The sequence below is a fragment of the Mugil cephalus genome, chromosome 4 (genome assembly GCF_022458985.1).
Source record: "Mugil cephalus isolate CIBA_MC_2020 chromosome 4, CIBA_Mcephalus_1.1, whole genome shotgun sequence".
NCBI lineage: Eukaryota > Metazoa > Chordata > Actinopteri > Mugiliformes > Mugilidae > Mugil > Mugil cephalus.
Genome location: NC_061773.1, coordinates 28,279,577 through 28,299,881, shown reverse-complemented (window position 1 = coordinate 28,299,881; position 20,305 = coordinate 28,279,577). Strand labels below are relative to the sequence as shown.

The following is a 20,305-nucleotide window of genomic DNA, read 5'->3' as shown; positions in this document are numbered from 1 at the left end:
ACCTTCCTAATATTGTCTAGGTCCTGTGGTTTCTTGCAACACAAGGTTGTTAATGGGGGCCTTTGGGTCCTGTGGATTGAGGGGAGGGGCCTCTGTCTGTGGATCATCCCACTGATACTTGATCAGTTTAGTGAATTTGGAGGCCAGGTCAACACCTTGTGCTGTTCTTCACGTTTTTTGAGTTGTTTCTGAAGCATTTCGTGTCTGTGTTAGGCTGCTGCCATCAAGAAAAGTCATTGCTTTGGGTTGGAGGGGGCGGTGCCTGGTCTGGTCTTAGGTGGGTGCTACATGTCTAAGTAACATCCACATTAATGAATGCCAGGTCCAAAGGTTTCCCAGTGAATTGTCACAAGATGGTCAGTGTTATTTACTACCTGTCACCTGTTCACCTGTGGTCATAATGTTATGCTTGGTCGGGGTATATGCTGACCTATCAGCTCGGAGGAAAACAGAGACCAGATGGATACCTCTGCATTTAGTTAATCTCCACCTTTTAAGACGTCTCTAAGGAAGCCACGTATTTGAACTGATACCAAAAACCAATGTGAATCTAAATGTGTGTGTTTTATTCAGAATACAGCGTATAGAGTCTAATGTACCAGTAAAGTAATTCCCCCAATTGATATATAAATAAATGTATATACTTGTGTATTCAGTTCACTGACTTGATCTTATAGGAGGCTGTGAAACCATTGTATATCTGCACATAGTGAGAACGGATGCACCTTAATGTACATAGACAGAACCATCGCACTCAGAATGTGAACTCATGTAACTTGTTTCTTGAATGTGAAGGGAAACATTTCTCACCTTGATTCCTGTACATGCAGTGAAATACCAATCTCAGCCATTCTCAGTCCATTCTTGCTGGTGTCTGATGCACACTGCCTGGTTTTATTGCGCTCTGAACCAGAGAACCTTGAACAGGCCAGCTGTCTAATGGGGTCTGATACTGTATCCAATAAAATGTAACTGTAGCGCTAATGGGCTCTTACACATATGGCATTTTCAGGAAGATAGAGAGAGAATCTTCTACTGATGTTTTTTTCCACTTCATGTATTTTTGTCTCAGAAACACTCCAAAGGACAGACCCTGATGGACAGGGTGTGCGCGCACCTCAACTTGTTGGAGAAGGACTACTTTGGTCTGACCTTTTCCGACACAGAGAGCCAGAAGGTCAGTGGATTTTTGTAACACAATAACCTCAGGGGATGTCTCAGCACATAAACACTTTGCTCACCCAAACAATCTGTATTCCTCTCACTTGTTGGCCGGCTCTCTCTCAGGGGGAGCGCTGTTCATCATTCAAAGATGAAGGCGAAATGGAAATTTCCACGTTCAGTCTGGGCATGAACAAAAGGCATTTGAACAAGTTTAAGAGTTGGAGAGGAGATGAAAAATTCTTAATTTAGTCTTTGCAAATTGCGTATGTGAAATTTAGTTATTCAAGTATTGCTCTGGAGATAAAAATAACATCGTGGGCTGAGTTAAATGTCTGTGGAATAAAGCCGAGGGCCACAGTTTAAGACAGCTCAGAACATAATTTACTGACTTCCCTGTCTTACTTTCATAATGACTGTGTAACCGTTAAAATAAATGGTATAATTTCTGATAAACTTAGACAATGAAATAATAATAATGATGAATAATAATGCGTTGGTTTTATATAACGCTTTAACGTTTCAATGCAGCTAAGAAAGATCTGAGAAAATTGCAAATAGTTCAAAATAAAGGTCTAATGTCTTATACATGCACAAATGTTTAGATTGTTTTATCATAGAACGAATGTTGCTTGCAAGTTCAGAAGCACATGTGTTAACAGAAAACCATGTTGTTTGCATAAACAGATTAATTATACTCATGACAGACATACCCACTCCACTAGACAGGCAAAACTGGTTCATTTTAATCAGTGATGTACAGAGCTAAGTCAGTTACCTATCACAATAACAGTGATCAAGAGTAGGAAAAAAATCAAGAAACAGCTGTTATTTCTGAGCTATATTACATAAGACTGTCACTTAAAGTATTGATTAAGATTTAATTGTGATTTTATTTTATTTTGTTGTGGACCTCAGGGAGGATAGTTATTGCCTAGGGTAACAGTTAAAGGGGATCCAAATAAACTGAACTTAACATTACATGCTCAAAGCGTTTACAGTTCAATACATTATTCATTCGCTCACACAGTCGCACCCTGGTGGTGGTAAACTTCCTCCGTGGTCACAGCTGCCCTGAGGCAGACTGATAGAAACCTGGCAGCCAATCCGCGCCTACGGCCTCTCCGACCAGCACCAAACATCTCTCACTCATAATATTACACACTCACAATCAGTGGAGCTCACACTGGGACCAAGGTGGGTTAAGTGTCTTACCCAAGGACACAATGGACAGACTAAGGATAGGATGGGACAGAAACGCCAAACTTCGGTTATTGGACGATCACTCTACTTCCTGAGCTACTGCCACTTGTTAGATCCTTAGCTGCTTCTCACCTGGTCCTGCGTAAATATAGCAAATGTAAGACAGAGGTGAAGTTAGCATAGTTAGTTGTTAAAACAGCAACAACAAATATGCATAAATATAACAGTTGTAACATTAAATTGTGATTAAAAACGTGACACATACCTCTGAGGAACCTAAAGTGACACTTTATACAGTAGTTTTAGCTGGAGGCAAAACAGAAGGAAGCGCGTTTCAGGGGTGTCCAAGCAGAAGTAGCATTTGCTACATTAGCCAGTGGCTCCTTTTACTTCTGGTAATATCTTTATTGGAGAGACTTCACTTGATAAAGACAGACCAGACTTTGTCCCCGCTGTGTCCTCCTTTGGTCAAATTGTCCAGCCAGTGACTGAGAGTGAAGGGGTCGATGAATATAGTCCCATCAGTCAGAGTCAATGTTTTAAATGAGTGTGTGTATGAGTAATAGTATATTCTCTAAAATATACGTTTTCCTCGTCCACTCTTGCCAGAACAGTCTGTTGAAATATGCTAACTAGCGTTTACAGGCTATGGTGTTTGAGATGTTTTTCCTCCAGCTAAGCCCCGCCCCTTGAAAAACGCCCCACTGTTTACAAACTGTGAGGGGGTCTATAGAAATTAACTACATATACAGCAGATTTTGTGTAAGTAATATATGTGACCCTGTTACAGTAGGGTCACAGGAGGGTTAGCAAGCTAGCTTAGTGTTATGTCACTACGCAACGGCAGAAATCTGAAGTAATGAAACTTGTGAATGATGAAAAACAAACTCAGCTCTGGTGGTGTAGCCTTCACTCGTTTTTATTTGCCCAGGTTTTGTTTTAAGTGAGGTTACAGTCGGGGAAATCATTACAACCTACAATATAAACACAACATCCACATATAATGACCGTATGAAGTTGTTATGGTGAGTATGTTTGCAAGCTGCTGTCCATTCACATGTTTACAAAAGAGGATTGTCTGGAAGATTCAATGGAACTAGAAAAAAAAGCAAACATCTCTTCTACTCTTACATCTCGAATCCTTTGCCTTCTCTCTTTCATCTGCGGCGTAATCATTTCTGCTCCTAATGAACGTATTACAAATCATTGTGACATTTTGAAAAAAAGGCCTAAATGCGTTTCTCTCTGCTTGTTGTTGTCGTTGTTGTTTTGTTGTAAGATACACAGGCCGGTGAAATTATCATATTATCATGTAATTGACTCCGAGCTGATGGATCCTGGCTGTCAGCTCCGTCTTTGATCTGGGGTTTGGGAGGTTTTCGATTGATGTGAACCAGCCTGAGGGCAGGTGTGCGACTGCGCATGGGGATGCAGAGGAACGTTCTGCCTTTTGAAGATAGGACACATGACAAGTCTAAGTCTCTTTAAACATCTGGAGCAAATCCTCCGACACCATCGTCAGCTCGTGGATGCTTTGTCAGCTCACATGTTACTTGTGAGGGACGTAACTTTTGAGAGGTAGAAAAGAAAAAAAAAAGTCCAAATATTTTGATGTCTTTGATTGTAGGTGAGGCTGCTGCCGCTTAGATCAATATGACGGTCTCATCAAAGACCGGCTTATCAGGGCGCAGCGTGAGCCGACTGTCCGGGGTCTTCGCTGATTGCTAGACCAAAAGGTTGAGAATCAAAATGTTGTTTCAGATGCCCTTTCTCCTTCTCAGCTGGGGGAGCAAGAATTTAATCTTTAATTTAATCTCTTCTGCCAAATGTTGTCTGAATTAACGATTGTGTTATCAACTGAGGTTTCAAAAGCAAGAGTGAAGCCGTGAGAGGCTGCTGATTTGAAGTTCCTCCTGCTTTTTCTGCAGAGAAAAGCAATTCAGCAGAGAGCACCAGACTAATTGAGTACTCTTTAGTCCTTAGCTGATATAAGATGGATTCAGGAGGGATGATAAAATGACTTAATACTTTTAAGTCAAAATTTGACTTAATTTGACTTAATTTTAATTTGACTTAATTTGTTTTTGACTTAATGTACATGGACCGGATCGTCCGGCTGGTTGCTATTGATAAAACTTGTTAAATTTGCGGGTCATATCAAACTAAAAAACATTAATAAGCTTAAATAAATAAGTTCTAACCATAGAATTTGATGGGATTTGTTCTTCATCTGTCATCGTCTGAAGAATAAATCTGGGTTTAAATGAAGCAGAATAAGCTGCAATAAAACCTAAAACTTAATGTCCCCATGTGAGGACGCAGGTCTCAGGAGGTTAAAATCAATATTAAGACATTCAAAATCGATGTGGTATCAGAAGGAAAAATATTGCGATATTATTTCCCACCTCTACTCCGAACATAACATATTTTCTGTCTTTTTACAAATAAGAAAGATTGGCTTAGCCTTTGTAGAACAGGTTTTCACTGCTTTTCATAGACCTTTTTACAGAACAAAATGTGAGAAAGGAAAACAAGATAAGAACAGAGAGAATCTCTCCACACAGAAAAAAAAACTTCCATTGTCCTTTTGTGGATAAAAAAAAATGTACACAGAATATTCAGTATCTATTCAGTGAGTAAAAAAAACATATAATTCTCCAATTAAAGCAAATATTTGTAATTTGTGAATTTGTTTGCACCATAATACAAAGAAAATAACATAGAAGAAGAAAAAAGTGCCAGAGAGGTATAGAAACCCTAACTGGGCTTATTAAAAAAAAATAAAATCAATAACAAACATCAACAACAAAGAGGCCATATTCAACGTTGGGATCACCTCCGTGTTAGATAACATCTCCATTTCTCCTAATACTTGTTTCATTTTCAGTGTTGTGTCTTAGGGAAAATGTTCTTTTCCATGCGATGAATTTCTTCAACTGTTTCTGTCCAATCTGAAATTATCGTTCACTAATAACTCAGCCTTTTCCTGGTTAATGCCTTTTTGCTACCTGTTGATAGTAATTGTAACAAGTATCTGTCTTGTTTATTTACCTGAATGTTGCCTGCGGCTCTTTAAAGTCTTTATCAGCCTGACTAAATGCTGAAGGAGTACATGTATTTGTGCCTGTATGAGAGATGTCAGTTTGTCCATCACGGCCACAGGAATCGCTCTGATCTGTCTCAAACCCTTTCGCTGCTCGTGGTTCCACCCTGACTCATGTTGATATCAGCTGCTGGAAAGACGGCCTGCATTAATAATCAGCTGCTGTGTGGAATTCGGGTTAGTGAGGATCACTGTCAGCTGTGTGCTCTGCAGGCAGCTCAGAGCTGTGTCGCATTCAAGAAACATGTGTCTGTGTGGGAATGCGCGATGATCAAAAATAACAGCTGAGTTAATGCCACGTTGGATGCTTTGCTGCCTGGAAGTAGGAATGAAAGCGTTCTGACACATTCCTGGAGAACGGATGTTATTGAGGCATCTCAAAGCACGTCTGATCTAATCATATGACCCAGTGAAACGATATCTATCACAGCTTAGATCTTCTTAAACCCAGATATATTCGTTTGCTTGTTATCCTTTAAAGAAATCCTCATGTTCTCTGCATTTAACCAATCCAGCTGTGGACGTAGAATCAGTTTATCTGCATATGCTGTGGTTGATACACATGTGTACTGTCTATAAAGACTGATGACAGTTTCAAGAAGAATAACTCAGTTTAAAGTACGTCACAGAGACAAGGCCTCAGAGTGAAACAAAAATCTGAAGCAATAGACAAACAAAAGTCATAAGCAGATGGCCAGGAATGAGTGTGAGATGCCACAACCTCAGTGCCTTCAGAGAAGAACATGGTGACTCTGAGACACTGGGCCTGTCCTGTTGAAGGATTATAAGTCCACTTATAAGGACAACAGGTCTAAATGAAGCAGAACAAGAAGTTACCACAAACCTAAAATCTGTCCCCATATGAGGACGCTGGGTCTCATGAGCTTAGTGACTAGCTCTAGGTACGTGGGTGTCAGTTTAAAATAAAATAAAATAATAATAATAATAATAATAATAATAATAACAATAATAATAACAATAATAATAACAATAATAATAATAATAATAATAATAATAATAATAATTTGAAAGATTAAATCAAAAAGAAATCAAATAAAATAGTATACGTAAAAAAAATGTACAAAACTTGCATAACGTTAACCCTAATAGCATAACTGAGTCATATTTGAACGTTTTCAGAAAACGAGAGTTTATTTTTATTGATGAAGGCCATTATGCTATTAGGCTAATGACATGAACTAATGTTCAGAACATAATAGAGACAGAAGTAAATAGGGTATATAAAAGATTAACAGTGTGCATTAACATAATGGGCATCGTGACTTTAAAGTCATTAAAGTTACTATTTATTGATCTCTACCCTGACATTAGTTAGACCTGCACAAAACTCAGATTTCCATATGCACCATAATCACCGGTAATGAAGGTAAATAAATAAACAGAGGAAATACTTAACCACACACGGCTCCTCATGCACCAACATGACCACATCCGTAATTAACACAGAATCACACTCGTGTACTCATATTAAATACTCATTACTCACTAATCATTTGTAATTTTTTTAAAGGTTCTCATTACTAATCAACAGACATCACTTAAGGTGTTTTTTTTCTTTAAGGGCCATTGTTTGTAATGGTGTGTTTTTGACTGAATGAATCAGGCAGGAGCATCCCTGTCCAGTACAGGACGTCTTTAATGTGACTCAGGACACATTGTGTCTAACTCTCTGGTCCCAAACCTTTTGAACAGAGCTATTGAACCACCAATATTAATGTATCTACACTGTTGCCTGGCAGTTTGGTCCAATGCCACTAAACACATGTTAAACAAACTACAACATGGAAAATACACGCACAATACTCAAGTGTGACTATAGGACAAATATCATCTCAGTGCACAATAAACTAAACTGGCTGTTGGTTAAAGACAGACTCTTATATTCACTGATCATTTTCATCAGAAACAATTTATGTTTCAAAATGACCTTTTGCTTTATTTAAAAACCTTAATTTCAGAATTAAAAATACTGGATACATCACCAGCCATGCATCTGTTACCAGATTGTGAACAAATCCCATAGGAAACACTGTTATCAGTTACAGAGGGATGAAAGAATGGAATTCATTACCAAAACAAATCAAGCTTAACACCAACATAAAAATATTCAAAGTATTAAAAAGGAAAAAATTAGATTTGGGGGCAAATGAGTGTTTATGTGTACATTAATGGATACATTTATAGTATTATAAATGGTAGATAGAATTGTTATGGGTGGTTGTATTTGAGGCTGTGTGTAGATGCTATGATGTGTGTACATAGGAAAGGAAGATTAAGATTATCTTAATGCAAGGTCTGACCGGACCCATTGAAAAGATTGCAAACCCCTCACTGGTTGTGATAAGCTCAGTTTTAGCTCTGTGAGATCGCTCTCTGGAAAATGTTTGTGTACTCTCTCCACTGCCATCTGTGTGGCTGTGCATCCAGGCAGCAGCGTCCTCTACAGCTGCTGTTACACGTGAATCCGTGCACAAAATGCACCGAGATTCACTGCACGGTCAGATTTCTGTGAGATCAGACACATAAATGGTCGACGCAATAAAGGAAAGACGCTCGAGTTAAATCTCCTCGCTGCGTGTTCTGCACGGGAGGGATCAGTTTCTTTATTTACCATATGGAGAGGCTTTCACTAGCAACACCGGTGGCAATTAGAACAAAATGTGACACCGGGGTGCGCATTAAGCCATGTTTCTACTCGGCTCTGTGTGAGTTCCTCATGCCTTCTGTCTTTCTTTCAGAACTGGTTGGACCCCTCCAAGGAGATCAAGAAGCAGATGCGCAGTGAGTGTTGCTTCCAAGTAGCTGCAGTAGATAAATATTTAAAAAATTAAATTAGTAGAGACATAAAATTTTTTTTTTTTTCACAGCTGAATTGCTAAGTTATGTGCTAAAATGTTAGCCACGGTTTTAACGATGTCTTTTAATTAAGTTTATTGTATTTAAGCTTCCAGCTCTCTCGTTGTAATCCTCTCCTCAGACTCTCCGTGGCATTTTGCCTTCGCTGTCAAGTTCTACCCTCCGGACCCCTCCCAGCTCACAGAGGACATCACCAGGTTAGCGCACGCTTCCACAATATTAACAGTTGTAACTCTGGCTGTAATCAAAGGAGAAATTGCTTCCACAGCTCCTCAGATGATTTGCCACTTTTCATTTTCCCCCCAAAAAAGCATTGTAACAGTCCTCATGGGAGATCTGCCCCTGTGTCAAAGCAACCCAAATCCCTCTCTCCTTTTTCGAGGATTAGCCAAGGAATGCTACTAACTGCTGCGGATTAACCAGGCTGAATGCTTGTCGGAGCTTGCACTGGCTTGGGCCTGTCTGACTCCATCCTCTCCCTCCTTTTTTGTCTCATCTGACAGATACTACCTGTGTCTGCAGCTGAGGGATGACATGCTGTCAGGTCGACTGCCGTGCTCATTCGTCACTCACGCCCTCCTGGGCTCCTACACCGTTCAGGCAGAGTTGGGAGACTACGACCAAGACGACCACGGCCCGGACTACGTCAGCGATTTCCGCTTCGCGCCCAATCAGACCCGCGAGCTGGAGGAGAGAGTGATGGAGCTCCACCGAAACTACAAGTACGGGACGCCCTTGTGTTTAAATCTGACTTTAGTCTCCTGAGAAGTTATTTTCACAAAGCATTTTTAATTTCTCCAAGATATTAAGGATTAGTAAGAACCTAAGAAGTATAAATCTTAGCATTGTCTTTGGAAAAAATAAAGTCCTCATATGTGGACACAGGGATTATTTCATCTAATGCAGTTAAGCCACTACTGTGTAACAAATGTATAAAACTATTTCAATACCTGAACATGGGTGTGCAAAAACAGAACTGTAAACAATGAAGTCCCAACGTCCTCAAACAAGTACTTACTAATTAGCAACATTGAAGCTCGTTACCACAGAGTTTGTTAAAGTTACGTGTCATGAGGTTTTGTACCTTGTCCACTTTTGTCCTGTGATTGGCTGTCGAATGAATGAATGTATAAATCCTTTGCTACCACAAGACAACAGGACTAAATGAAGCAGAATAAGCTAAAACACAAACCTGAAACTTAATGTCCCCATATGAGGACGCAGGGTCTTCAGGAGGTTAATATATCGGCACATCTCTCGGTGTGGTCGGTTGGTGACTTTTCCGTTTGTATAAAAACACTCCATCGTGCATATGGCTGATAGATGCCGTCACATTACTGAGCCATCTGTCACTTAGAAGCACAGTGTGAGAACACTCCCTCAGATTTTCACTCTGGTTTGATGCAGCTTTTCTGGCATAGGAGTGAATATATCAAGCATACTACCAAGATAATTCTGCTCCCCCTGTGAAAGATTCTGCGTTTATTATTAAGAAAATGTGTTGATGTGTCGATTACACGTGTTGTTGTTATTGGGCCCGTAGGGGGATGACTCCAGCAGAGGCCGAGATGAACTTCTTGGAGAACGCGAAGAAATTGTCCATGTACGGGGTAGACCTCCATCACGCCAAGGTCGGCTGTTCCTCAATGGTTTTCCTAATTTTCCACGAAATACGTACAGTGTTGCTCATGAATAATTTCTGTCTGCATCCGCCGCAGGATTCTGAAGGGATAGAGATAATGCTGGGAGTCTGTGCCAACGGGCTGCTGATCTACCGTGATAGGCTGAGGATCAACCGCTTTGCCTGGCCCAAGATCCTCAAGATATCGTACAAGAGGAGCAACTTCTACATCAAGATAAGGCCTGGGGAGGTAGGAAGTAGTAATACATAAAGTCTGTGTACTAGTCATCGTGGCTAAAAGAAAGCTGGGGTTCGATTTTTCTGTTTTTGTCCGATCAGACGATTTAAAAAAAAACAAATAAAAAATGCTTCTTCACTTTTATGTGGGAAGTTAAAGAGATGATTGACACAACTCTAGTGTCTGTAAATATGAAATATGAAGCAGCAGGAGGTTATCTTAGCACAAAGGTTTTATCCCTAGCCAGTTGAACATAGAGATATATATTTTTGTGAACATATTTATTTTATTTTCCATTGCCACAGAATATAACCTCCTCATTTACTCAAAAACATAAAATACAATACAATTCACAAACGTATAAACACTCATTCAAAACAGATTGAAAAATAACAATAAATAAACAATACATTAAATAATAATAATAAAGAAATAATGTAGCAGACTTGCAGGTCTCCTCAAGATTATTTTGATAATCCCCTTTCAGTCCTTCCATCAGACCAGGAGCCTAGACAACATCAAAATAATAATAATAATAATGATAATAAACTTAATAAAACATAAAATTATTTGGGTTCTGGTGATGAGGCAGAAACATAAATAAATACAGCCCCAGCTACACAGTCGTGCATTTACACTCAATCACAACCTCCACTCAAACATTCAAATATATGAGTAAAAAAACAAACAAAAACACAGAGATATGTGGCGCGTTAATTAGTAAGCTGCAGAAGTGCTTTTAGATTGATCCAGTAAAAGTCAGACAAGCTGTTCCTCCCTGTTTCCAGTCGATTTCCATTTGTGCACATCTGCACAGAATAAAAACAAACAGATGCCCAAAATAAAAAAGAGAGAACGAGAAAATTATTACAAAAAGAATGGCATATAGATATAATTGTTTGGCTGATTATGATGATGATGTCTGATGACTGCATTCATAGTTGTGGACTATGGACACGGTGAATAAACAGGCTGCACAGATGCAGTGAAAATTTAATCATGTACAGTAATTGCTATTATTACAACAATGCATTAGATGGTTAAAGTATATTCGAAAAAATAAATACATTAAAAAGCTTAAACAAGAGCAACTGGACCTATTCAAGTAGCTTGTTTAAATGACTGGTGGGGAGTTGAGGTTTAAATAGGAACATGTGCCTATGTGACATGTGACTGTAACAACCAGATACTTTGTTGTAAATGAAGCAATCTGTTTGCGTCCCATGTTCTTCCCCCAGTGTGTTTGGGGACAGATCTGAAGACTGTGCTGCAAATACATGATGAATTATATTTCAGTCCACCTCCCCTGAGTTTGGGTCTGGTGTTAATCAACCGGTAAGAGCTGCAGCACCTGGAGATGCAGTTTGTCTACGTAATAGCACATGTAGTTAGAATATAACACATCCTTTGACGGTCTAATTTTAAACACCTATAAAAATAAAACATCTGGGTATTTGTGCATGTAATTAAACAGGACTTCAACACGGACATTATGAAGGAAACCTGTCACTCATTACCCAAAGCAAACAGTCTCCTGGCTCCACCTACATAGTCTCGTTTGTCTTGTTAGCTTTAGTGTCGGGACTCCAACCAAGCCCTTTCAAGACAAAAAGTTTGTAAGGGCATCAAGATTTTATTATAAGAGATATGAGTTTATAAATGTCATACACAATTAAATGATAGCTTTGTAAACTCGGGTCTTTTTTAAAAATGCATAGATTGTCCAAGAAATCGAATGAACGTCCAGTGTAATGAGGGCTGTCAACAGTCATAGTATTTTTTTTTTTTAAACTTCCTGAGCAAAATGTCAATCTATTCTTTCGATGATTAGTTGTGCCCAAAAATGACCACACACGTCTAAGCTCAGCTCCTTCCACAGGGTGAGGTCTGTATTTTGGCCCTTCGTCATTGTGCTGTGCAGCACTGGAGCTTATTCCCTGCGCTGAGCCTCGGTGTGCCGGGTGAGACCCAGTCAAGTGACAGAGCAGCACAGTGAGCCTGTGATCTAGTCAAATAAAGAAGCCCTTTAACAGAGCTGCTGCAGCTGCAGCCTCAGCCAGAACAGAAGGAGTGTAAATATAGAGCCATGAAATACTTCAGAGGTTGTCCCTCTTTGCTCTGATCGACCCCTTTCTGTCCAGTCGGCATCTTTTTATATGTTTGCTCATGTACTGAGATTTTTATTGTGGCAGTAGTGTTTATGCAAGCACAAAAAAAACACTGTTTGCATTGACTGGGTTCGTGCAGGTATACGAGGTTTCATATTTTCAAATGTTCTTTTATGAGTTCACTGAGTTAACCGATATTTTGGTCTGCTGTCAAGTACTACTACCCTCAGCAGAACAGAGTAAATATGTATGCTGTCCACTCCCCCTCCCCCCGCTTTCTCTTTCTTCCAGTATGAGCAGTTTGAAAGTACAATCGGTTTTAAGCTTCCCAACCACAGAGCTGCCAAGAGGCTTTGGAAGGTCTGCATTGAGCATCACACTTTCTTCCGGTAAGAACTCAATCTCTTGTAACGATGGAAAGTTTCCCCTTTGATTCCCGTCAAAAGCAACAAACACCCCGACGCTGGCACTCACATTATGTTTGAAGAAGAGTCAGCTGTAGAATAAATATGTCAAGATGTACACATAGCTTCTACAGTTATCTGACTAAAGATGAACTCAACAAATCAGTCATGTACTGTACAACACAACATTAAAACACTGACAGTAGAAGTAAATGATATTGAACATCTTGCAACAATTCAGTGTTCTGCTGGGAAACATTTGGACCTGGTATTCATGGATGTTACTTAGACATGTAGCACCCACCTACACCAGACCAGACACCCCCCACCCCACAGCAATGACACTCTATCTGCAGGAGTATGCAGCCTGACACAGGTGGACACACAGGAACAACTCAAAAAACAGCACAAGGTGCTGACCTGGCTGTCAAATTCACTAGATCACAGACTGATCAAGTATCTGTCGGATGATCCAGCCTCTCTCCTCTTAAAGGCCCCCACTAACATCCAAGACCCCCTCAGAAGGCCTGTGTCCATTCTCTGATGAGTCACAACTGTTTTGGAGGCAACAATATTAGGAAGGGGATCATAATGTTATGCCTGATCAGTGTATGCATTTATTCCAGTTCTTAAAAGTGGAAAAAATGTTTTATACTGAATGTGCCGATTGCTGATTGCAGTCTTTGCTCCCACAGCTTGGTCTCTCCGGAGCCTCCTCCTAAGGGCTTCTTGGTGATGGGTTCAAAGTTTCGTTACAGTGGAAGGACGCAGGCTCAAACCAGACAGGCCAGCGCTCTCATAGACAGGCCCGCTCCTCACTTTGAGCGCTCCACCAGCAAGAGGTACCTGCTGTCCAGGAGCTTGGATGGAGGTGAGAGCGACACTAGCGCTTCGTTAGATCTGTTTGTGGAGAGTCTGGTGATGTATTCTGGTGATGCAGCCAGGGGTTGGACATCTTAGCTTAGCATAGCATGAAGGGAATAGAAAAAACCTGTCTTGAAATTGTGCAGCAAATAACCTTGTCATCTGTATTTATATTTGGACAAAGCCTCCAGTCCTGATGTCAAGTTAAACTAGCTGCATACCAGCTGTATATTGCTGTATAGAAGTGGTGAATTTTTTTGTCCTTCTCTGGCCAGAGTTCTCACGTCCCGTCTCGTCCATGTGTGAGAACCACGACGGCATGTCCCACCGCAGTCACAGTGAACAGCGACGTCTCCACAGCCCCTCTGTGGACGAGCAGGAGACGGAGCTGGAGCCCAGTCTGGAGCAGGACGAGGAGGACAGGGACCACGAGCCGGCACGGGAAACGGACCAGGACCAGGACGAGGATGGCGACGTCACACCGAGCAGAAAGAAAGAGATCATGGTAGTTAAGACTGAGACAATAAAATGTGACATGTCATAGGTTCACGTTGTGGTGAAGTCCACATTTAATAGTCGGCTTGAAGCTTTGGTGCAGGGAGACGACAGGAACTGTAGGACTGATGACGTAAATAAGTGCAAGCTTCTCAGATCGGTTTTATCCTGCAGCAACTCTGTCGTGATTTTAGCATTCACTAACATCTCTTTCACTCCTATTCGCTCAGGCTTAAACGCTTGCACTGCATTGCTCATAAATCCCGCTAACAGCTTTACAGTATTTAACTTTTCTCACTTCCTGTGCTGAGAAATGCAAACTCAAGGAGCCCCTGTGTTGCTAACATGCCTTTTCTGTTTCTCAACTCTTGCTGGCGCTAAGGAGGAGGCTGGGTCACCAGTTGACAGTAAACAAGAGGTATTTGGTGTCTGGTGATTTGGTCTCTTGTCTGTCCGTCTGTATACTTTCTGTATCCATCCATCATGATTTCTCTCTCTTTCTGAGAGTATCTGTTAGTTGTACCTCTGCCTATCTTTCTCTGGGGTTTGCCGCTGTAACTGTGGCTGTCAATGTAGTTACATTAGCAAAGAGACTATGCTGCATTGCACCACATAAACAAGTGATGCTGCAAAGATTATGTCTGCTCTGTTTTGTCATAGTTAAGCATCCCAGAAAACATCTGACTCACAAAGATTGTTAAACCTCAGGGAACCTGAAGTAAACAGTCAGTACGTTTACATGCACGTGGAAGAAAAGGAATTATTGCCTTAATCCGACTTTAACTGGACAATTTAAGTGGATGTGAACACGTTACTCCCACTAAATTCTGAGTTCTCCTTATCTGATTAAGACACCCAGATAATGTGATTGGAAATTTCTCTGCTATGTATACGCTTAATTGGACTTTAACTAGACAACACATGTGCACATGATCTACAACTGCTGCGCTGGCATATGACCCCAGAACAAAAACATCCAAGTACACTGGTCACAGAAGAAGAAGGTAAACAGAGCTTGTAAAAAAAACACCTGAGGGATAGCGCCATCTTATCTGCACCATGATATAGCACGTATAATGAACAAGATTAAATAACGGAACTATTATCCATCTGGTTGTTGTTTGAAAAGCCAGTCTGACACATGAATGACTCCAGTTTTTTATTATGTGACGTAATAGGTCAACCAGAAATAGGGGGCCTTATTAACCCACTGAAAAGACACATATCGCCACCTAGTGTGGAGGAGGAGGAGGACATGTCCCGTCAGTTATTTGATTTTCTCCATTGCATATAAACTAGAACAAGAACCACATTGAGAAAATCGAATTTCAAGCATAATTTGATTAAGCTGTGCATGTAAACGCTCTGAATGTCACTCAGTATAAAAAACAGGACAATTAAATGTATCTCATAGATTCCAAAATGTCTTCTGGGATGATTTCTGAAATTGGCATGTTTTCAAAGTGTTCAAATCTGTCCTCTAAGTCTGTCTGCCTGCCTGTCCTCTTACTGACTTACCACCTTATTGTCTCTGCATCTGACCTTGTTCCTGCACTCCCCGACCCCGCACCCTTCACCTCTGACCCCTCTCTCCCCTCCGTCCGTTCTCCTGCCCCAACTCAGCTCTCTCAGTTGGACCAGGAGACCACTCCTCGGCACAAACAGGAGGTACCGGGTTCCTGCACTCAGCTCTTGTGCTTTTTTCTTATCTATTTTTTGGGGGCATATTTCCTGTTGCTCTGCCTCGGCGGACTCGAGAGGATTTTACCATCTTGAGGCCATCTCTGCGTGATCCGCCTTCAAGCAAACAAGCTTATTTTGATATATATTTTCTAAATGTCATAGAGATTTGAAACATCGACACTTCTTTGAGTCCATTCTTGCCTGTCCAGTGATGGACACATTTTGAAGATAGTGCTTGCACAACAAAGTACATATTCATTCTCCATTGTCCTTTCAATAGACCTGAGTTTGTGACCATAGACTGTATAAATATGGACATGACCCCACCAGCTTGCATTAGCTAGACTGATGCTAGTTTCCTGGGGATACGGGCGGTGCCATCTTGCAGCCGATCCGAGTTTGCAGCCAGAGTCTGATCAGTACGGCGGAGCCGCTAGTTTGATGACCGGACTGCACTTACCCCAGACTCACTCACATTTTCACTGAATTAATACTGCACTCGGGTCCACCTCTACCAGTTAGGATTATATACACATCACGTTTCTATAGCATCAAGTTACTATTTTAAACGAAACTCATCCTCAAAATTGACACGTGAACATGCATCAACATCATATTAACTCCCTAAAATGACAGAAACCATTCTTCTGTCCGCTAACATGGAGGAGGTGGAGCTTACGACCTATACTGTGGCCTCCAGCCACCAGGGGGAGCTCTAATTGCTTTAGCTTCACTTGAGAGAGACTGTTCCACCGTCCATCTTCATACAGTCTATTGTTTGTCACCAAGCAGCATAAGGGAGACGATGAATACAACCGGCTTCAGTTACTTTATTTCACGTCCTTCTTTTAAAATGCCTAAGATTTGTATAAATGTATAAATTATTAGTTTGTCTGTTGCACAACTCCTTATGTCGTGTTTTACTTTTCTGCCTGCTGCCTGATTTTAGGTTTGGTGTAGTGACTCAAATAGATAATAGTTATGAGCTTATGAATATCATGCATTATTGAATGAAATGAGTTTTATAAAGTCGGTCTTTTTAAAAATGCATAAATGGTCCAAGACGTCTAATGAACTTCCAGTGTGATGAGGGCTGTCAACAGTCAAATACTGCATGTATTTGTAGTAGTATTGTAGCAGCCTGGCTTAATCAGACTCAATTTTGAGTTTTAAATTTCATCATGGAGTGTGTTTCAACCAGTTCAGAGAAAACAAAAATACTTCCCAATGCAGCTGAATAGTCCTACATCCAATCACAGCCAAAACCATGGCACTCAGATGTCACGTAGGACTAGTCAGTTCCCAGCAGAGCAACTCCAGACCACCTTCCTGCCTCAGAAAAGTGGGAAAAGTCGACCTGGCTCCATACCTTTAAAAGTTTTAGTTCATTATTGATTGTTTGGGCCTGTTCAGATCTTGCATTAAGATCTAAGCTAAGCTATCTGACCTCAAGTCACCAGCCATTAACATGTGTCTCCAGTACTGATCTCAGCTCCTCTGTATGTAAATACGCCTCATGTGTTTTAACTGATGGATCTCTACCAATGCTCCAGAACCGAGAACAGAGCTGTTCTATGTGTGTGTGTGTCATGACTTAATCAACATGACCACATCAGTAATTAACGAAGAATAATACACATATACTCACATTAAATACACACATTTGTAAATTCTCACTTAGATTTATTTATTTATTTAGTTAACAGCTACAAGGAAAGATGCAAAGTCTGAACAGGCGCTTTGTGATTCCCTGTTGAGTTTTAGTGGTGAAAAATAAACTGACTATGAAACTAATAGAAGAGGATATATGCTGGCTACTTTTTTACAAAGCCATATTGTGTAAACTTGTCCTTGAACATGTGCAGTGACTATATAGAGCTGTTTGATGAATGTAGTCGAATGAGAAGTGCAGCATTACCCTCTAATATGCAGAAAACATCGTTATTCATCATTTCATTAAAATGCAGCACTAAACAGTAAATACATTTCACCACCGGCTCCGTCATCCTTCCCAGAACACACACAAATCAAATTCAGAATTTTAATTAGCGAACAAAGTTAACTGATGTTTTAATATTCATTTTCTCCATTCACTGGCTTTGCAGCGAGTGCCTTGATTGTCGTGTTCATTTGTGCCTTAAAAACTAATTCAGTTGTAGCTGTGATTGTTTTTCTGAACTTCAATAGCAGCTTAAATGCCATTTTCTCACAGAGTAGTACAACATCTGCAGAACAAGTGCAGTTGATAAGTGCAGGCAATTCACACTGTGTACATGTAGTATCATCTCATTAATGCGGGCACCGCTGTAGTTTAGCATGTTCAGGTCCCTGCTAACACGTAGCCTTTCTCTCTTTCCGTCGTCTTTTATCCTCCTCTTCCACTCGTTCTCCTCCAGTTCCTGGACAAGTCGCAGGACGTCTTGCTGAAGCACCAGGCCAGCATCAACGAGCTGAAGAGAGCCCTGAGGGAGCCCAACAGCAAGCTGATGAACCGCGAGAAGCGTCTGTCAGCGACCTCCCCAACTGGCACACCAGAAAAGAAGGCTGTGAGTAGGGGCTGGCGGCGGCGGCGGCGGCGGCGGCGGAGGGGGTGGGAGGGGCTTTTGAGTCCATTTGGCTCTGAATCTCAAAACCAGCGGCCTCTGAAGCTTGACATTTGATTAAAGCGTCCCGTCTGAGTTCTTGAATGTTAAATTACTCTTTTTGATCCTTCACTCTAAGCAAAACAGGTCATAAATTTAATTCTGTCACACCGAGATGCTTACTTTCCTGTTTTTTTTTTTTTTTTATGTAGACACTTTTCAAGTTTTTTAAGCCTCCAGTCAGACTGCACCGGCACATAACTGCAAGAAAAGTAAATGAGCGTGATTAGTTAGGGCAGTTATGGTTCTCCCTACAGGCACTGCAAACAGGTGTCTCCTGTGCAAAGATATTACCTCTCACAGGAGCAAACAAGTTTATTTTAATATGTGTTTGTAATGAAGTCTTTTTCTGGAGCACCGGGATAATTCTGACAGTATCCCAGAGGTGCTTGACGATGACTGGCAAGCAGCGCAGACGGAAACATCTTGATGAGATTAGATTCAAGATGTTTTTGAGATTTATTCAATGTGAATCACTTGAGAAATAATTTATCTGTATTTTTCTTTTTTGTCTTGATTTCCTAAGAGTGACGGCGTTTTTCTTTTTTGCCTAATCACGAAATCTCTCAAGCTTTGATCGCACTTTGGTAATTGGGCTTTTGAAGATTTGAGATTGGAGTCTTCAGATGGGATAGTTTTATCTTTGCCTGGAGACAATGTCTCGTGTGCTGTCTGTCACAATCAGATTATGCCCATAGAATGTCAAATGCTGTCTGGGGTGGAAAATGTAATCTGCCTCCGTGCTTTCTGCATTGTTCCGTCTGACTGACGGTCGAAAGGCTGAGGAAGTCTTTCTGCTCTTCACTGTTTCGAATAGATTCAGTCAAACTTAGCTCTTTGATCTGGTTACACACACACAAAGAAAATCCCTCCTCGTGTAGTTATGTGGATTTGGTGGCTAGTCCGGTAGACGAGGCTGCATGTTTTTAGTTTGAAGTGCATGAGAAGTTACTGCAGAACATCTCAGGCCACGTGCACACGTCCGAAAACGATCCGATTTTTCCTTACCGTCCTGTCGAGTATTTCTCCGCAGATGTCGATCCGTTGCAAAACCGCATCTAGTTGTAGAAAGGCTGTAGTGCATATCCCAGACCTATGTGTGGCGCTCTTTCTTCTACAGAACTCTGCAAGAAAAAGAAGAAGAAGAAGAGGCGTAGCATGTGCATGAAGGTTGCATGTCGTATACAAACATACAGTCTGGATTAGAGTTCGTAATCATTTTTATCTCATTGTGGTGGTGAAACAATAGTATATACTGGACCAAGCCACCATACAAGGGTCAGTATCTGATGCAGAACAGTCACATAGTAGCCTGTAACTGGTGGGCCTGTAGCCCACCAGTTATGTTGTTCCAGTCTCAAGAAGATCCGGATCCGTCATCGATGGCAGGCAGAACCGTGCAAGGCCGACGCGGTTTCACCCAAAATTCAGTTTTCGTGTAAACGTGGCCTCAGTTTCTGCCTTTCATCTGTCCTGACGTTTTTGCATGAAGTTGTTCATTTCACTAAACCTTCTCGTTTGGAGTCTGAGCTCTAATAGCTGTTCTTCCTTCTCTCTTAAACTCTCTCCTCTGCTTCGTGTCGGCCAGTTGGTGGGCCGGCCGATGGTAAAGGACCCTGTTAACAGCCTGTCTGTTGAGGGTTTCGTCCAGAAGACTGTGGTGACTTCACCCGAGGTTGCACATCTCTCTCTCTTCCTTTTTGTCCTCATGATATAGTTTACTATTTAAAACATTCGTGGGTTGGTGTATTGCAGTACTATCATTCATCTGTCTATTGTCTAAGAACCACATATTGAACCATTAATACCTATGCTTACCAAAACTTCAATATGTACCAGTTGTACACCTTGTCCCCTTTTCTGTGATTGAAATCATTGTGTAGATTTCATTATCTGCAGCAGCTGT

General features: G+C 40.9%; 1 protein-coding gene across 11 annotated transcripts in view; it reads left to right on the top strand.

Annotated features, from left to right (window-relative positions):
• Nucleotides 1-20,305, top strand: part of LOC125006529 (band 4.1-like protein 1) — a 93,308-nt gene that overhangs the window by 55,622 nt on the left and 17,381 nt on the right. For 6 of the 11 annotated variants that reach the window (XM_047582639.1, XM_047582642.1, XM_047582638.1 and 3 more), the window contains exons 4-16: nt 1,073-1,177; nt 8,227-8,269; nt 8,466-8,541; nt 8,848-9,066; nt 9,888-9,975; nt 10,063-10,215; nt 12,603-12,700; nt 13,411-13,586; nt 13,855-14,084; nt 14,457-14,492; nt 15,698-15,742; nt 18,154-18,303; nt 19,988-20,074. In XM_047582639.1, the coding sequence (XP_047438595.1) occupies nt 1,073-1,177; nt 8,227-8,269; nt 8,466-8,541; nt 8,848-9,066; nt 9,888-9,975; nt 10,063-10,215; nt 12,603-12,700; nt 13,411-13,586; nt 13,855-14,084; nt 14,457-14,492; nt 15,698-15,742; nt 18,154-18,303; nt 19,988-20,074 (1,506 nt within the window). The remainder of the gene's footprint in view (nt 1-1,072; nt 1,178-8,226; nt 8,270-8,465; nt 8,542-8,847; nt 9,067-9,887; nt 9,976-10,062; nt 10,216-12,602; nt 12,701-13,410; nt 13,587-13,854; nt 14,085-14,456; nt 14,493-15,697; nt 15,743-18,153; nt 18,304-19,987; nt 20,075-20,305) is intronic. The other 5 variants (XM_047582646.1, XM_047582645.1, XM_047582640.1 and 2 more) reach the window with 4 other exon arrangements.